The sequence below is a fragment of the Delphinapterus leucas genome, chromosome 15, assembly GCF_059928025.1.
Source record: "Delphinapterus leucas isolate spDelLeu-1000000601 "Yukka" chromosome 15, BTC_Dleu_Yukka2, whole genome shotgun sequence".
Classification (NCBI taxonomy): Eukaryota; Metazoa; Chordata; class Mammalia; order Artiodactyla; family Monodontidae; genus Delphinapterus; species Delphinapterus leucas.
This window is the reverse complement of record NC_143143.1, coordinates 59,491,007-59,505,345: the sequence shown is the minus strand read 5'-3', so window position 1 is coordinate 59,505,345 and position 14,339 is coordinate 59,491,007. Positions and strand designations below refer to the sequence as shown.

At 40.7% G+C, this 14,339-nt stretch overlaps 1 protein-coding gene across 1 annotated transcript in view; it reads left to right on the top strand.

The window, feature by feature from the left end:
* TMC2 (transmembrane channel like 2) overlaps positions 1-14,339 on the top strand; it is an 88,716-nt gene that overhangs the window by 40,297 nt on the left and 34,080 nt on the right. Inside the window, 5 exon segments of the mRNA XM_089895422.1 lie at positions 471-561; positions 5,460-5,541; positions 5,942-6,048; positions 10,753-10,851; positions 14,064-14,206. Of these exon segments, the coding sequence (XP_089751548.1) occupies positions 471-561; positions 5,460-5,541; positions 5,942-6,048; positions 10,753-10,851; positions 14,064-14,206 (522 nt within the window).

Below are 14,339 nucleotides of genomic sequence, written 5' to 3'. Positions count from 1 at the left end.
ATCCTCCAGAGGGGCCCCAGCAACAAAGGGTGGAGAATTCTCTTGCTTCTAATTTCTCTGATTTCCCCTTTTGCTGCATCTCTCTCTGACTCTTCTGCGCCTTCCTCTTCTTTTTCTAAGGGCTCACATGATTACATTGGGCCCTTCCAGACATCCAAGATAATCTCCCTGGTTTCAAGTCAGTAATCTTAATTACATCTGCAGAATCCTTTGTGCCATTCACCAAGGGGCAAAGGTCATGAGAGCCAAAATTCTGCCTACTGGTACCTACCATGTTCCAGTCACTATTCTTGGCATTTGGGAAACTTCAGTGGGCAAAACAGACAAAATGCCCTGCCTTCGTGGAACTTGCATTTTAACTAGGGTTATAAAACACTTAAGGCTTTCAGCCACATATACACCCTCATAGTTCAGATTTCTTTTGCTTGGGCATTAATTGGATTTCTGCCTTTTTCCCCCCCGCTAACCAGGGAGGCCCAAGAATTTGTGGAGAAGTATGAAGGAGCCTTGGGAAAGGGGAAAGGCAAGCGACTCTACGCCTATAGGATGCTGATGGCTAAGGTGTGTGGTGCAGAGGCGTAAACCTGTGGGGGGACTTGCTCAACTCCTGAATCTGGGTGACCATCACAGTGCCTGCCCAGCCTCACCATTTGTGTCCACCTCCCCCAGAATCCTGAGCGTGAGGTCCAGTCAACCATTCCAATTTATCCAGGAATGGAAACCAACCGTATCCTGTCCATTTCTCTCTACTTATCTGTGAGGGCTTCAGTATACTTGAGACTTGTTTTCTCTCCAGTGAAGAACTAAACTCACAGAATTAATGATGTTGAATCCACTGGGATCTTATTTTCCAAACCCCAAAATCAAGACTTTGATTTGGTGGAGACCCAGAGGGCCATGGTGTAATCAGGGTCATACAGAAGGACAACAGTAGTGCCGACGGGGCATTGGGGGCCGCTCTGGTTTATTGAGTTATGCCATAACCTGAGCTTCTGATTCAGGCTAGGGTAATGATCTCTAATTGGATATTTAATGTGGAACTTATGGAAGTATTCTTCCTTTACCTACTGATCTAAAAAACTATCATTTTCATCCACTTATTTCTTGTATAGGGCCTTTTTTGGAGCTTTTATTTGAATTCATCATTTCAGCTATTGATTAATTCTAATGGCTCATAAGGCTTCCTCCTTTTACCTTTCTTTCTCAGAAATGTTTTGGCCAGTCTTGCCTATGTTTCCATATGCATTTTGTTTTGTTTTGTTTGCATTCTTTTTTTCCACATGCATTTTTAAAATCACTTTGCCAGGTTCCAGTATAACCCATTGAGATTTTGATTGGAAATTTTTTAAAATCCTTGATTTAATTTGGGAAGATTTATCTGTAATTTCTCGAGCCTTAGTTTTACAACCTTCAGCAAAGTTTGTCATTTTCTTCATATAGATCTTTTCCATGTCATATGTTATTTCTACAAAATTTATGTTTTGGTTGCTTTTGTGAATGGAATCATTTTTCCATTTATTTAATAACTAGAGATTCCTGGTATGTAGGAAAGCTACGTATTTGAATATTAATTTTTTTTTTTTTTTTTTGCGGTACATGGGCCTCTCACTGCTGTGGCCTCTCCCGTTGCGGAGCACAGGCTCCGGACGCGCAGGCCCAGCGGCCATGGCTCACGGGCCCAGCCGCTCCGCGGCATGTGGGATCTTCCCAGACCAGAGCACGAACCCGCGTCCCCTGCATCGGCAGGCGGACCCTCAACCACTGCGCCACCAGGGAAGCCCTTGAATATTAATTTTTTAGTCTGTTTCCCCTGTTGTGCTCCCTTATTAGTTCTAATCATTTTCATCTGATTGTGTATGTAAAGGTGTTTTTCTTGTGATTTTCTTCTAAATCATTCCTGTCCTAAAGTGCGGGTTAGCAATCCTAGAATAGTTTCAGTTGATGATGGTGATAATAGATCTCTTTGCTTTTCCATTACTTTAATGAAAATGGCTCTACTGTTTCACACTAAGTTGATGGGAGTTGTTGCCTTGAAATAGATTTTCTTTCTCCCAATAAGAAATTATCCTTTTATTTCTAGTTTAATGACTTCCATTTTATTGGAAATAGATGTTAGATTTTATTAAATACCTTTCCCTTCTGTTCATAAACTTACTTTTATCAGGCACATCTGATTTTTCAAGTATTTTATTTATAATTTTTACATAAATTTTCATAAGATTGATTTGAATTTATGTGTGTACATACGTGCACATACACTATCTTGGCATATTTTAATATTAGCGCTGCGCTTGCTTTATAATATTAAACGAATAGCATCACCCCCTTTTTATGCTGTAAATCAGTTTGTACAGCTCATTCATTTTTTTGGAAATTTGAAAGATGACACCCTTAAAACTGTACAGATCAGGAAGCATTTTATAAAATATCTTGATAATTTTTTAATGTTTTTCCAATTGGTGTAGTCAAGTTTTAACTTTTTCTTGGGGCAATTTTGATATTTTATATTCTTCCCCAAATTTGATCATTTCATTAAGATTTTCATATGTATTAACAGAAAGTTGCATATAGGTAGTCCCATAATTTTTGTCATTACATTTTACATATGTTGAGTTTTAATCTCTTTTATTCCTAATTTTGTTTTTTTCTTCCTTTTCAGTTATAGTTGCCTGACAACTATCTATGGGTCGTTTATTAATTTTATCTAAAAACCATTTACCACTTAACAACTGCACACTCAGAACTTTTTTCCCAATTAAGGAATGTGTTCTTCACATATACCTGGTAAATGGTCTATTCAAGCGTGTTTCTATTCAAACAGTTCTAGCTTCTTTGTTAGCAGAAGGATGGCTGCCAACTCTCCATTCTTTGTATTTACTTTCCTTCATGGTTTTTAATTCTTTGCTTTCTCTCTCTTTGCATTCTCAAAAATTTCTCAGGTTTATTCTCAATATCATTGGATCAATTTTCTTCTGTCTCAAAGTGTAATGTTTCTTTTCATTCTATTACTGAACTTTTAGCAACCTTGTAATCAATCCTTCCATACTTCACCTGTAACCTTTTTTTTTTTTCTCCGCCGGCCATGCCATGCAGCTTGCAGGATCTTAGTTCCCCGACCAAATGCAGAGTCCTAACCACTGGACCGCCAGGGATTTCCCCACCTGTATTATTTTTTAACTCTCTAAGTGCTAACCTGTACTCTAGAAGCCATATTTTTTGTATCCTACTAAGAATATTGAGCCATCTCTCAAAATTTAATTATGTATCCTGGAGGAAATTCTTTCCAAAAATTTCAAAGAATGGCATCACTTTTTCCTTGTTTTGACGTACTACTTCTCAGGCTTCACTGGTTGTCTTTAGTTATTCAGATCCAGATTTCATCCATGGACAGGATGTGCCTGTGTCTTGTTCGACCACTGTTTGAAATCTTTTTTCCTATATACAGCTGACTAGCAAGATGACATGCACAGCTAGTAACCCAGTCTGAGGACGGCAGCTACCATCTCACACAGCTCTGAGGAAGGGAGTTGGGGTCTTCTCCCGCCCACGCCCAAGCTCAGTTTTCTGATTCTCTAAACCAATGAAGGAAAGAGCTTCAATGCAGAGCTTCTCCCAGGCCTCTCTCTGCCTCTGCCCCCCACCCCCAGACATCACCTTTTCAGGCCAAGATGCCCACAGCCTTGAGGGGCTGTCAGGTGGTTGCCAAGTGACCAACTGGCAGGCTATGTCTCCAGGGGCCTCACTTGACAACATTCATTACTCCATTGGTCCTCTGCCTTGCAAGGCTATATTTTATACTGATTTTATCAGCACCCTGACAGGGGATCTGTCTCTCGGGGGAGGACTCACATTAATAAAGCTTATGAGACTGATATATAAAAGCAGATACCAGATTACTAATCTACAAGGAGGAATAACTGGTGCAAGAACTGAAAAAAAATTTTCTCACTGTTGTGGCCTCTCACTGTTGCGGAGCACAGGCTCTGGATGCGCAGGCTCAGTGGCCATGGCTCACAAGCCTAGCCGCTCTGCGGCATGTGGAATCTTCCCGGACCAGGGCACGAACCCATGTCCCCTGCATCGGCAGGCGGACTCTCAACCACTGTGCCACCAGGGAAGCCCAGTGCCTTTTATTTTTGATAGTACAGTTAGTTATATGGGAAACTAAACCATAATCCCAATTCCAATCTATTAATTTGCAATGAAAAAAATTACTGCCATAGAAATCAAAATATTCACAGCCCAGGTGATGCGCAAATGCTTTCCTTAGAGACAGACCTAGATAAGAAGCCAAATAAGCCAAAGATGGTTTTTGAGCACAGAATCAGAACTAGGGAAGGGATAGGAAGCAATGGGGTTGGGATGTCCATGTCCACCATCTGCCATTCCCCACATCCCTTCCTGTCTTAGGGAGATCTTTGCCGTTATTATCAACCTGTCTTTTGCTTATGAACCCCTTTTCTCCTTGGCATCTGTGAACATTTCCCTCTTCTGACAGGTGGTTTCCTTCCTTATACAGTAATTATCCAATCATGATATAGTCAAAGCCTTCAGGTTTGGAAGCTCGTCTGATTCCTTCAGGTAAAATTTCCCTTTTATCCTTTAGCGAATTTACAAAGGAAAATCTCATTTCCTTCATGAATAAGTTCTTTTGAGACCTTTGTAATAATAGAAACTGATCTGAGGATTTTCTCCCTACTTCCTCTTTGACTGCTGTTTTCTATGAGGTGTTTTTGGTTTTCTTTCATTCCAAATGGATTTATTTCCAGGGGGTGGGGATGTTGGAGAGAAGCCCCTTGAAGAGTTGACAAACTTTCACGCAACCAGCAGACAGACAGCTATTCAAGTTTCTGATTGGTACAAAGTGTCGGAGCTGGAATAGACCGTGCAAAGGGGCATAATGCCTTCCCAACTACTTTTAGAAAGAAAAAAAAAAAAAACAGGCTGATGTTTCACTAGGAGAGGAATGGGAAGCCACAGGCTGAGATCTCCTTACCACTTCCACCAGCCTTGTAGTTTAGCAACAGTTCCTATCAGATTAAGGCACTTGGCTGTCTGCCAAACGTAGGTATGAGAGTTATAAAATTTCTTTTTTCTCTTGAATTTTTGGTTTAAGATGAAGGAAGTTGTATCAGAGTTTGCTAAGCCAATTTGATTCCCCAAATCAGAAATTATACACAGACTTTCTAAGTTCATATGTAAAGTGTCCAAACCTGAAATTTTATCAGCACTATAGACAAATGCAAAGTATTGTGTTGCCCTTGCTTCTCTCTGACTCACACCTGACTTTGGAAAGTGAAGATGTGCGCATCCACCTCTGACAGCCTAGGCTCAACAGCTCCAACATGGCAGCCTCACCCACATGTCAACATGTCAACATCCACATGCACCTCCATCTTCCCCTCCAGGCCCCAAGGCAGCTTGTTAATGAACTGAGGGTGTTGCCTGTTTAATTTCAGAAATGGGTCAAGTTTAAAAGAGACTTTGATAATTTCAAGACTCAATGTATTCCCTGGGAAATGAAGATCAAGGACATTGAAAGTGAGTATTTTGGTGTCACTGTTTTTAGTTCGTTTGCTGAAGGGTTTCCAAGGGTTTGGACTGTGTTCTTGACTAACTGATTAGGTTATGTTATAGGTTCTGTTGTACTAGGAAAAAGATGAAAGCAGAAACTAACACACCATTGTAAAGCAATTATACTCCAATAAAGATGTTTAAAAAAAAAAGAAAAGAAAAGAAAAAAGATGAACTTTGGACTAGTCAGACCAAAATTTAAGATGTGCTTCTTCACATCGGTTAAGCCCTCTTTTTCATCTAGAAAAAGAAAAGGGATGTATATTCCACAGACTGACATGAAAATTGAATCCATCACACACATAAAGTCCTCCTTTATGTTAATGTCCTTCTGCAACACTTACATCCACCATCTTTCTCTCTTCAGGTCACTTTGGTTCTTCAGTGGCATCATATTTCATCTTTCTCCGATGGATGTATGGAGTTAACCTCGTCCTTTTTGGCTTAATATTTGGTCTAGTCATAATCCCAGAGGTAAGAAAAGAACTGCTTACAACTTCAGATAGTGTTGAGGCTTATCATGACAGCCATCTTCATTTATATAAATCAAATACTCTGTTTTACAAAGAATCCGTCATTCATTTTAAATTCTGTGCTCACATCATTTGCCCAGATAGCTGAGTACAAAGAATGGAACCAAATATTTCCATTTCTGAATTAACAGGTGGACCCTACATTTTTCTGCCTTTCATTTTACTTTAAAATTAGTGGAGAATTAATATCTCAGTGAGGTTTTTTTCTCTTTCACCTTGAAAAAAAAAGAGATAGAATGCATTATATCATAATTTATCACCCCAAAGAAACCCTGCATTTGAATAGCACTCCTCACTGTTCTCCCAGATACAATCTTATTATGGGTGTAGGTAGATCCTTACCTATAGCTTAGTAATTGAGAGACAAGAAAGGAACAAGTGACCTGTACAAATTTACACAGTAAATTTGCGGTGAATGAGATTCCAGGTTTCCAGAGTGTTGGCCTGGGGCCTTTTCCAGGGGTACCTGTGGTCCATTAGCGCTTAGCACAGTAATTGCTACAGTCCTGCCTGAACCGTTTGGTGCTTGTGCTGGGTACACAAGTGACTTACCTTTACAGCTTACAGGGTAATGATATTTATGCATTTAGTATTTTTTCCTTTCAGGTTTATTAATTGGCTCTATGATAGGTTACTGATTCCTACTTTATTACAAATGATTCCATGAGAATATTAGAGTCAACTCTATCTGTAGTCACATCTTTGGGAAACTTTCCTGAACATCTATTTTTCACAAAATTAAAAGACTTCCATGGAATGTGAATTAAATCAGATTAGTTAGAAGAAGTTGAGGGCTTATTATAATAGTACTTGGTAGCAAAGGAGTGTTATATTATTGATAAAACCATTGAATTCTTTTCTACATTACCCAAAGAGTGTACTTACAATTATGTCATTAACTAACCTTTATACTCCTTTATGTGCACACCTGGAAATCAAGGATTATGAGTCAGTCCACTTTGTCCTATATATATATACTTAAGCCATTGTCACTCTCCAATACAGAGATAAAGATTTTATTTTATTTTATAAAATGATTCCATATGAACATTTTTTTAAATTTTATTTATTTTTGGCTGTGTTGGGTCTTTGTTGCTGGGCGCAGGCTTTCTCTAGTTGCAGCGAGCAGGGGTACTCTTCGTTGCGATGTGCGGGCTTCTCATTGCGGTGGCTTCTCTTGTTGTGGAGCACAGGCTCTAGGCATGCAGGCTTCAGTAGTTGCAGCACGCAGGCCCTAGAGTGCGCGGGCTCAGTAGTTGTGGTGCACGGGGTCTAAGGTGTGCGAGCTTCAGTAGTTGTGGCTTGCGGGCTGTAGAGCGCAGGCAGTAGTTGTGGCGCGTGGGCTTAGTTGCTCCACGGCATGTAGGATCTTCCCGGATCAGGGATTGAACCTGTGTCCCCTGCACCGGCAGGCGGATTCTTAACCACTGCACCACCAGGGAAGTCCCCAGAGATAAGGATTTTAAACCTTCTGGCAAATGTGTACAAATGCTCTTGAAAACAAATCTGGTTCTCCCCAGTATTGTCAGCCCAGTAGTCACTGGGGAAATTTACTCTCACAGACTCTTTGCTTTCTTCCTGGGAGTTTTTGATTCCAAATGGATTTATTTCCATGAGAAGAGATTACATTTAAATGCTGTAGGCCTATGAGACATCACTAGAACTTTGCTATACTGTGGTCCAGAAAGGCAGTGTTTTGGGGAAGGTGAATAATTCTAAAAACACTGAGGTTTTTTTTTTCCTCAAAGAAAACATTACATTTTATATAATTTATATAAATTGATATAATTTACAAATATTTCCTATCAAGGGGACATTTGTTTGAAACAATGAAAATTTAGTGATCGTTGCATTCCAATGAAGCAGCCAAGACCTGAACTGTCCAGGAAAGAACACCTTGATTTGATTGGCAGGTGTTTGGGAAGCCGTCTTGGAGTAAGATGGGAGAAAGAAGAGAAAGAGAGAGACAGGGAAAGAGTAGAACAGACAAGACTTGATGATAGGTTGGATAACAGCAGTTGAGAATGTGGGGTATCCTAAGATGCCCTCTTAATTAGGATAGTGGGAGATTGGCTTCATGGGAATCTGACACATCCAAATTCACTGCAGGTAGAGTAGAGGAGATGACCTGTTGTTCAAGGACACGGCTAACTTCAGGGCCCAAAGGTTTCAAGCCTAAACCTAATGATCAGATATTCCTATGGCTCATGGCTGTTTTAAGGCTAACCACAGTGACTCAGAGGGTCTAGGAATAAGAATATTAGAAGTGCTCAAATGTTAGACAACTTTAACAGAATTTTTCCTCATACTCGTCTTCTTTTGCCACAAATCCTTGATACATTTTAATGGAATCAAACTTCTCTGAATGCTTGAGTGAATCTTGTTCAGCTTTAGTGACAACTGCCTGCAGATCCAAGAATGCCTTCATGGTCCCAGGAGAGCCCTCAGTTATGCTACAGGAGCTCGCTATCAAGGCCTTGCTACATGATGAGCTCATGTATTTGTTGTCTTAACACGGGATGCATATGAAAATCACTTGGGGAATTTTTTTTTAAATATGAAGTCCAATCAATTGAATCTGAATCTCTGAGAATGTGGCTCTGGCATCCCTATTTTAAAAGCTCTTATGGTAGGCAGGCATCTGAGATTGTCCCCAGTGATCCTCTTCTCCTGGTAGCATGCCCTTGTATAATCAATCCCCTCCACCTGAGTAAAGCCTAGACCTTGTGGCATGCTTTTAACAAATAGAATATAACCAAAGTGACAGGCTGTCACTTACATGATCAGGTTATAAATGACTGTGACTTCCATGTGGCATTTTCTCTTGGTTCCCTTCTTGGCTCGCATGCTTTGATGAAGCAACCTGCCAGACTGGAGAGGCCCACTGGAACGGAACTGAGTGTGGCCTTTGGACAAGAGCCAGCAAGGAACGGAGGCCCTCAGTCCAACAGCCCATGAGGAACTAAATCTTGCCAACAATTATGGGAGTGCATCTGGAATCAGATCCTCCCCCACCAGGTCTTCAGATGAGACCAAAGCCCTGGCAGACACCTTGACTGAAGCCTGTGAAAGACCCTGAAGCAAAGGACCCAGCTAAGCCCAACCCAGGTTCCCGACCTGCAGAAACGAGGAGATAGTTTTATGGTAATTTGATATACAAAAATAGATGACAAATACAGCTCCCCAAGTGACCCTAATATGCAGCCAGGGTGTACATTGCTGGTGTACATTTATTAATTTAATTAAATAATTCTTTAAAATATCTTGTAAGTTCTGCTCTAGGGTTCACATAGGCAGCACTCAGTCAGTAAGCCTCATATTGGTACTTCCTCTAAAAATAACTATTTAAACTTTCAGATATATGGAAAGGTAAAAAGAATGAGCCCATTTGCCTGCCACTAAGTTTAAAAATAAAAAATTACACACACACTAGAGTCCTCCTTCTACTTCTCCCCAATTATGTTACCCACATAACTCTCACAAGTAATCACTCTCCTGAACTTTCCATTTCAACTTACATTTTAAAATGTATTGGCTTAAAGTTAAATAACATAGTTTCTTGTTTTTTAAAATCACTCATGTATCTGAAGTTATATTCCCTTTTGCATGATAGTGTAATTTTTTCCTCTCTCATTTACATTTGTTGATTCTCTGACATGTTGCATGCCGCAGCTAGGGATCCCGCGTGCTGCAGCTAAAGATCCCACATGTGGTAACGAAGATCCTGCATGCCACAGCTAACACCCAGAGCAGCCAAATAAATAAATATTTTAAAATATATATATATGACTGAATAAACAGGAGGGCACATTCGTGGAAGGGAAAACTTAATATCATAAAAAAGATCAATCCTTCCTAAATCAATATGTAAATTTAATACAATCCTTATTTTTTAAATAATTAAGGCTGTGAATCAAGTCATATATATAAAGGGGTATTAATAACAGAATTATGTACACATGAAGAACTAGAAATACTCTAATTAGTCCAACAGTAGGGGATTTGTAAGTAAGGTTATGGTACATACATGTGATTAGATATTTTAAAATCATTTTATTTTGAAAAATACCATATGCCATAGGGAATTGGTCATAAAATAATATTAAGCTAGATAATCAAGCTAAAACATATATAAAACTCAGAAACTCTGAAAGGAAATACATGAATATTTAACAGTCATTATCTTTAGGATGTGAAGGTGACAGGTAATTTTTTAAACACTCTTCTATACTTTTTCACATTTTCTACAATGAGTATGTAATACTTTTAATTACTTTTTTTTTTTTTTTTTTTGCGGTACGCGGGCCTCTCACGGTTGTGGCCTCTCCCGTTGCGGAGCACAGGCTCCGGACACGCAGGCTCAGCGGCCATGGCTCACGGGCCCAGCCGCTCCGCGGCACGTGGGATCTTCCCTGACCGGGGCACGAACCCGTGTCCCCTGCATCGGCAGGTAGACTCTCAACCACTGCACCACCAGGGAAGCCCGAGTATGTAATACTTTTAAAATCAGGAAAGTGATTAATGTTATTTAAAGGAAAAAGAATGGATATTCCTGCTCTGAGAAGAGATTTAACCCACTATGTGCACATCTCTGTGTGTTTGTATCTTCTCCACGTGTAATTGTGTCGTTCTGTCCCAACACAAGGTGCTGATGGGCATGCCCTATGGAAGTATACCCAGAAAGACGGTGCCTCGGGCTGAGGAAGAAAAAGCCATGGATTTTTCCGTCCTTTGGGATTTTGAGGTACCAACATGCCAATGCACTTCCATTTTGTGATTGTGGATAAGTGTGAAGTGTTTAATTATTGGAAAGCCAGTGCTTTAACCAAATGGGATCCTAGCACTGTGCAAAATGAGCTAGCCAACCATGTCCTCCTAGGCCCCCTTCGTGGGTCCTTTTATCACACACTCTGATAAACGTGACTTCCCCATGAGGCCACTGCTCCCCGCATTCTGCCAGATCTATGTAAGGTGATATTACACGATGGTTTTATCTCGGCATAACCACAGTAAGACCCCCAGGCTATTGCCAGTCCAGCCTTTCCCCAACCTTCACGTGACATCTTCAACTGAATACCCTACCTGCTTCTCAAGTCCAACAACTATCCAACCAAATCTACATCACTTTTTCCCATTTCCTTTATTGGAACCACTGTTCATCCAGTCATTCAAGTCTGAAACCTGAAAGTCATCCCACATTTCCTCTCCTCACCACCACCCCTCACATCAAATCAATCACTAAGTCTGAGCCTATCTACTAAACGTTTCTTAAACCAGTCTCCTTTTCTCCATCCCTCGCACCTCTCCTCAAACCTCACTGTACCAGGACCACTGTCAGAATCTGCTACCTCTCCTCCCTGCCTTGGCTTGTCTCCTTAAATCTCCATTCCCTCTGCTGCCAGGTGACCTTTCTAAAATGTAAACCTGACCCTGTCACTCCCCACCTCCGATATTCATTTATTCCCACTCCCAGATGGAATAAAGCCCAGTGTTCTGAATTGGGTTTACAAAAGAATTGTTCATGACCTGGCCGCCCTCTACCTCTCCAGTCCCAGTCCCATGTCTGTCTAAGACCTCACACTTCATGCCTCAATATTATCAACTTTCGGGGAAGTCCAGTGCCTCCCTGCCTTTGCTCACAATCCTATGACTGGAACATCCCTCCCTCTTTTTGGAATCCTCATACCCCCGTGCCTCTGGGGGCCTTGGTCTGCAGCTCCAAGGAGTTCCAGAGGCAGGAGGACTGGCTGTGGTGGTTCAAGCAACACATCTTGCTGCTGCCATCCTTCACTCTCATAGTCAGATTCAAGACCCCTCAGAAATGTGTGAAAGTGAGTTGGAGTATTTTTCTAAGTCATTTGCAACAGGGGTGTTCCAAATAACTGCTATACCACTAAGAATTACATACTACTACCACTACATGCTACTACTAAGAATTTCCTTTATTCTTTATTTCACCCAAGGGCCGCTGTTGAAATGTCCTATCCACTCAAGCCAACAATTTATTCAGCAACAATCCCATGTTGTATTTGTTGTTGTTGCCAAGGATAAATTTTTATTTTTCAAGTAAAACTTAAAATTTTGGAAAACTTATATCCATCACCATGACAGTGGCAGTTTCTCAGTAGTTAAATACTTTTCTGATGAGATCAGTGGAGATATTAACAGTGTGATTTTTTTTATATTGTATAAGAAATGTGTCAACATTTGGCATATGTTCATAACTCAATGAACCATTACTTTCCAGATGACCAATACATGATGTTACAAAATCATGTGTGAGTAAAAGATCCCACATCTTGATAGTAAAGGATAGTAAAGGATAGATAGTAAAGTAAAGGATAGTAAAGGATAGATAGTAAAGGATAGAGATTTTTAAAAACTATATTTTGAGATAATTTTAGACTTACAGAACAGTTACATAAATAGTACAGAGAGTTCCCATATACCCTTCACCCATTCACCTTATGATAACATCTCATATATCCATAGAACAATTATCAAAACTAAGAAATTAATCTTGATACAATATTATTAACTAAAATATAGTATTATTTGTATTTCATCAGTTTTTCCACTAATGTTCTTTTTCTATCCCAGGACCCAACTCACAATCTCACATTGGTTTAATTGTCACATCTCCTTACTCTCCTCTGATCTGTGACTGTTCTTTGTCTTTCAGTGACCTTGACACTTTTGAACAGTGCTGGTCAGTTGTTTGCCCCTGAATTTGGGTCTGTCTGATGTTCTCTCATGATTGTATTAAGCTTATGCATTGTTGGGGAGGTAGCGTGCCTTTCTCAGAGTGTCAAATCACTCTGGCCACTTGGTTAAAGTGATATCTGCCAGAATTTGGGCTTCCCTGGTGGTGCAGTGGTTGAGGGTCCGCCTGCCGATGCAGGGGACATGGGTTCGTTCCCTGGTCTGGGAAGATCCCACATGCCGCGGAGCGGCTGGGCCCGTGAGCCATGGCCTCTGAGCCTGCGCGTCCGGAGCCTGTGCTCCGCGACGGGAGAGGCCACAACAGTGAGAGGCCCGCGTACCACAAAAAAAAAAAAAAAAAAAAAAATAGTGATATCTGCCAGAATTCTCTGCTGTAAAGTTAGTATTTTTCCTTTTTTAATTACTTAGTATTTGGGGGAGAGCAATGGATCTTAAGGTATGAAAAAGTTCATTATGTGATTCATATTCCACATTGCAACTAACCTTTAAGAAATAACTATTTAGTTATTGGGTTGAGGTATGATATCGAAGAAGAAATAGCCCCAAGTATATGAAAAAATACTATTAAAATTTGGCTCCCCTGTCCAACTACATATCTGTGTGAGGCCAGAATAATCCCGTTTTTTATTCAGCAAAGACATAAAAGAAGTGCTAAAATTATAAGTTAATTTTACACCTAAATAATGATACCTAAAAAGTGTGCTAATTACACGTAAAGCCAATTATACCAAAAACCAAAACCAAAATGAAACTTGAAGCTCAGGTTAGATTGTGAGCCTTATCACATAGTTTTCTTTAGAAGTTTTGAAATACTGAGAAAGTTCACGGACTCCCTTCTAGTTCCAGAGTGTTAAATTAAGACCCTGAGCACTGGGTGGGGGTTGGAGGGGGAATTTGGAGCCGTGTGTGCATGTGCACATAGACAGACACACACACACACCACTTATCCCTAATTTGCCCTGAATGTTAACAACACTCTCCTCCCTGTGCTGTGTCTCCATGCACTCTATAATGGAGAAATAGACAGGAGAAAGAAGAGGGGAGACGTGCAGACGGGCATAGACTCTGGAGCAACTGGGGGAGTGAAGGGAAGAACAGGAACATCGAGAACCCTTCCTTCCTCCCCTCCGGCTCCTGTCACACCTGAGAAAGAAACCCCAGGTCGATGGAAGCGTCCGATGACTGTCACGTTGAGCTTACAAACCAAGAGCATTTGGCTTTGCTGCCCCACAGGGCTACATCAAGTATTCCGCTCTCTTCTACGGCTACTACAACAACCAGAGGACCATCGGGTGGCTGAGGTACAGGTTACCCATGGCTTACTTCATGGTAGGGGTCAGCGTGTTCGGCTACAGCCTAATGATCGTCATTAGATCGTAAGTATGACTGTCTCATTTACAGGCTTTTAATTTTCTTCCCACAAACAGCCCACCCCTGTGGCCACACTGTGCCTACTTACCTTCTTGTTGGGGATTTAGAGAGAAAACAAGGAAACAAATAAAGCAAATG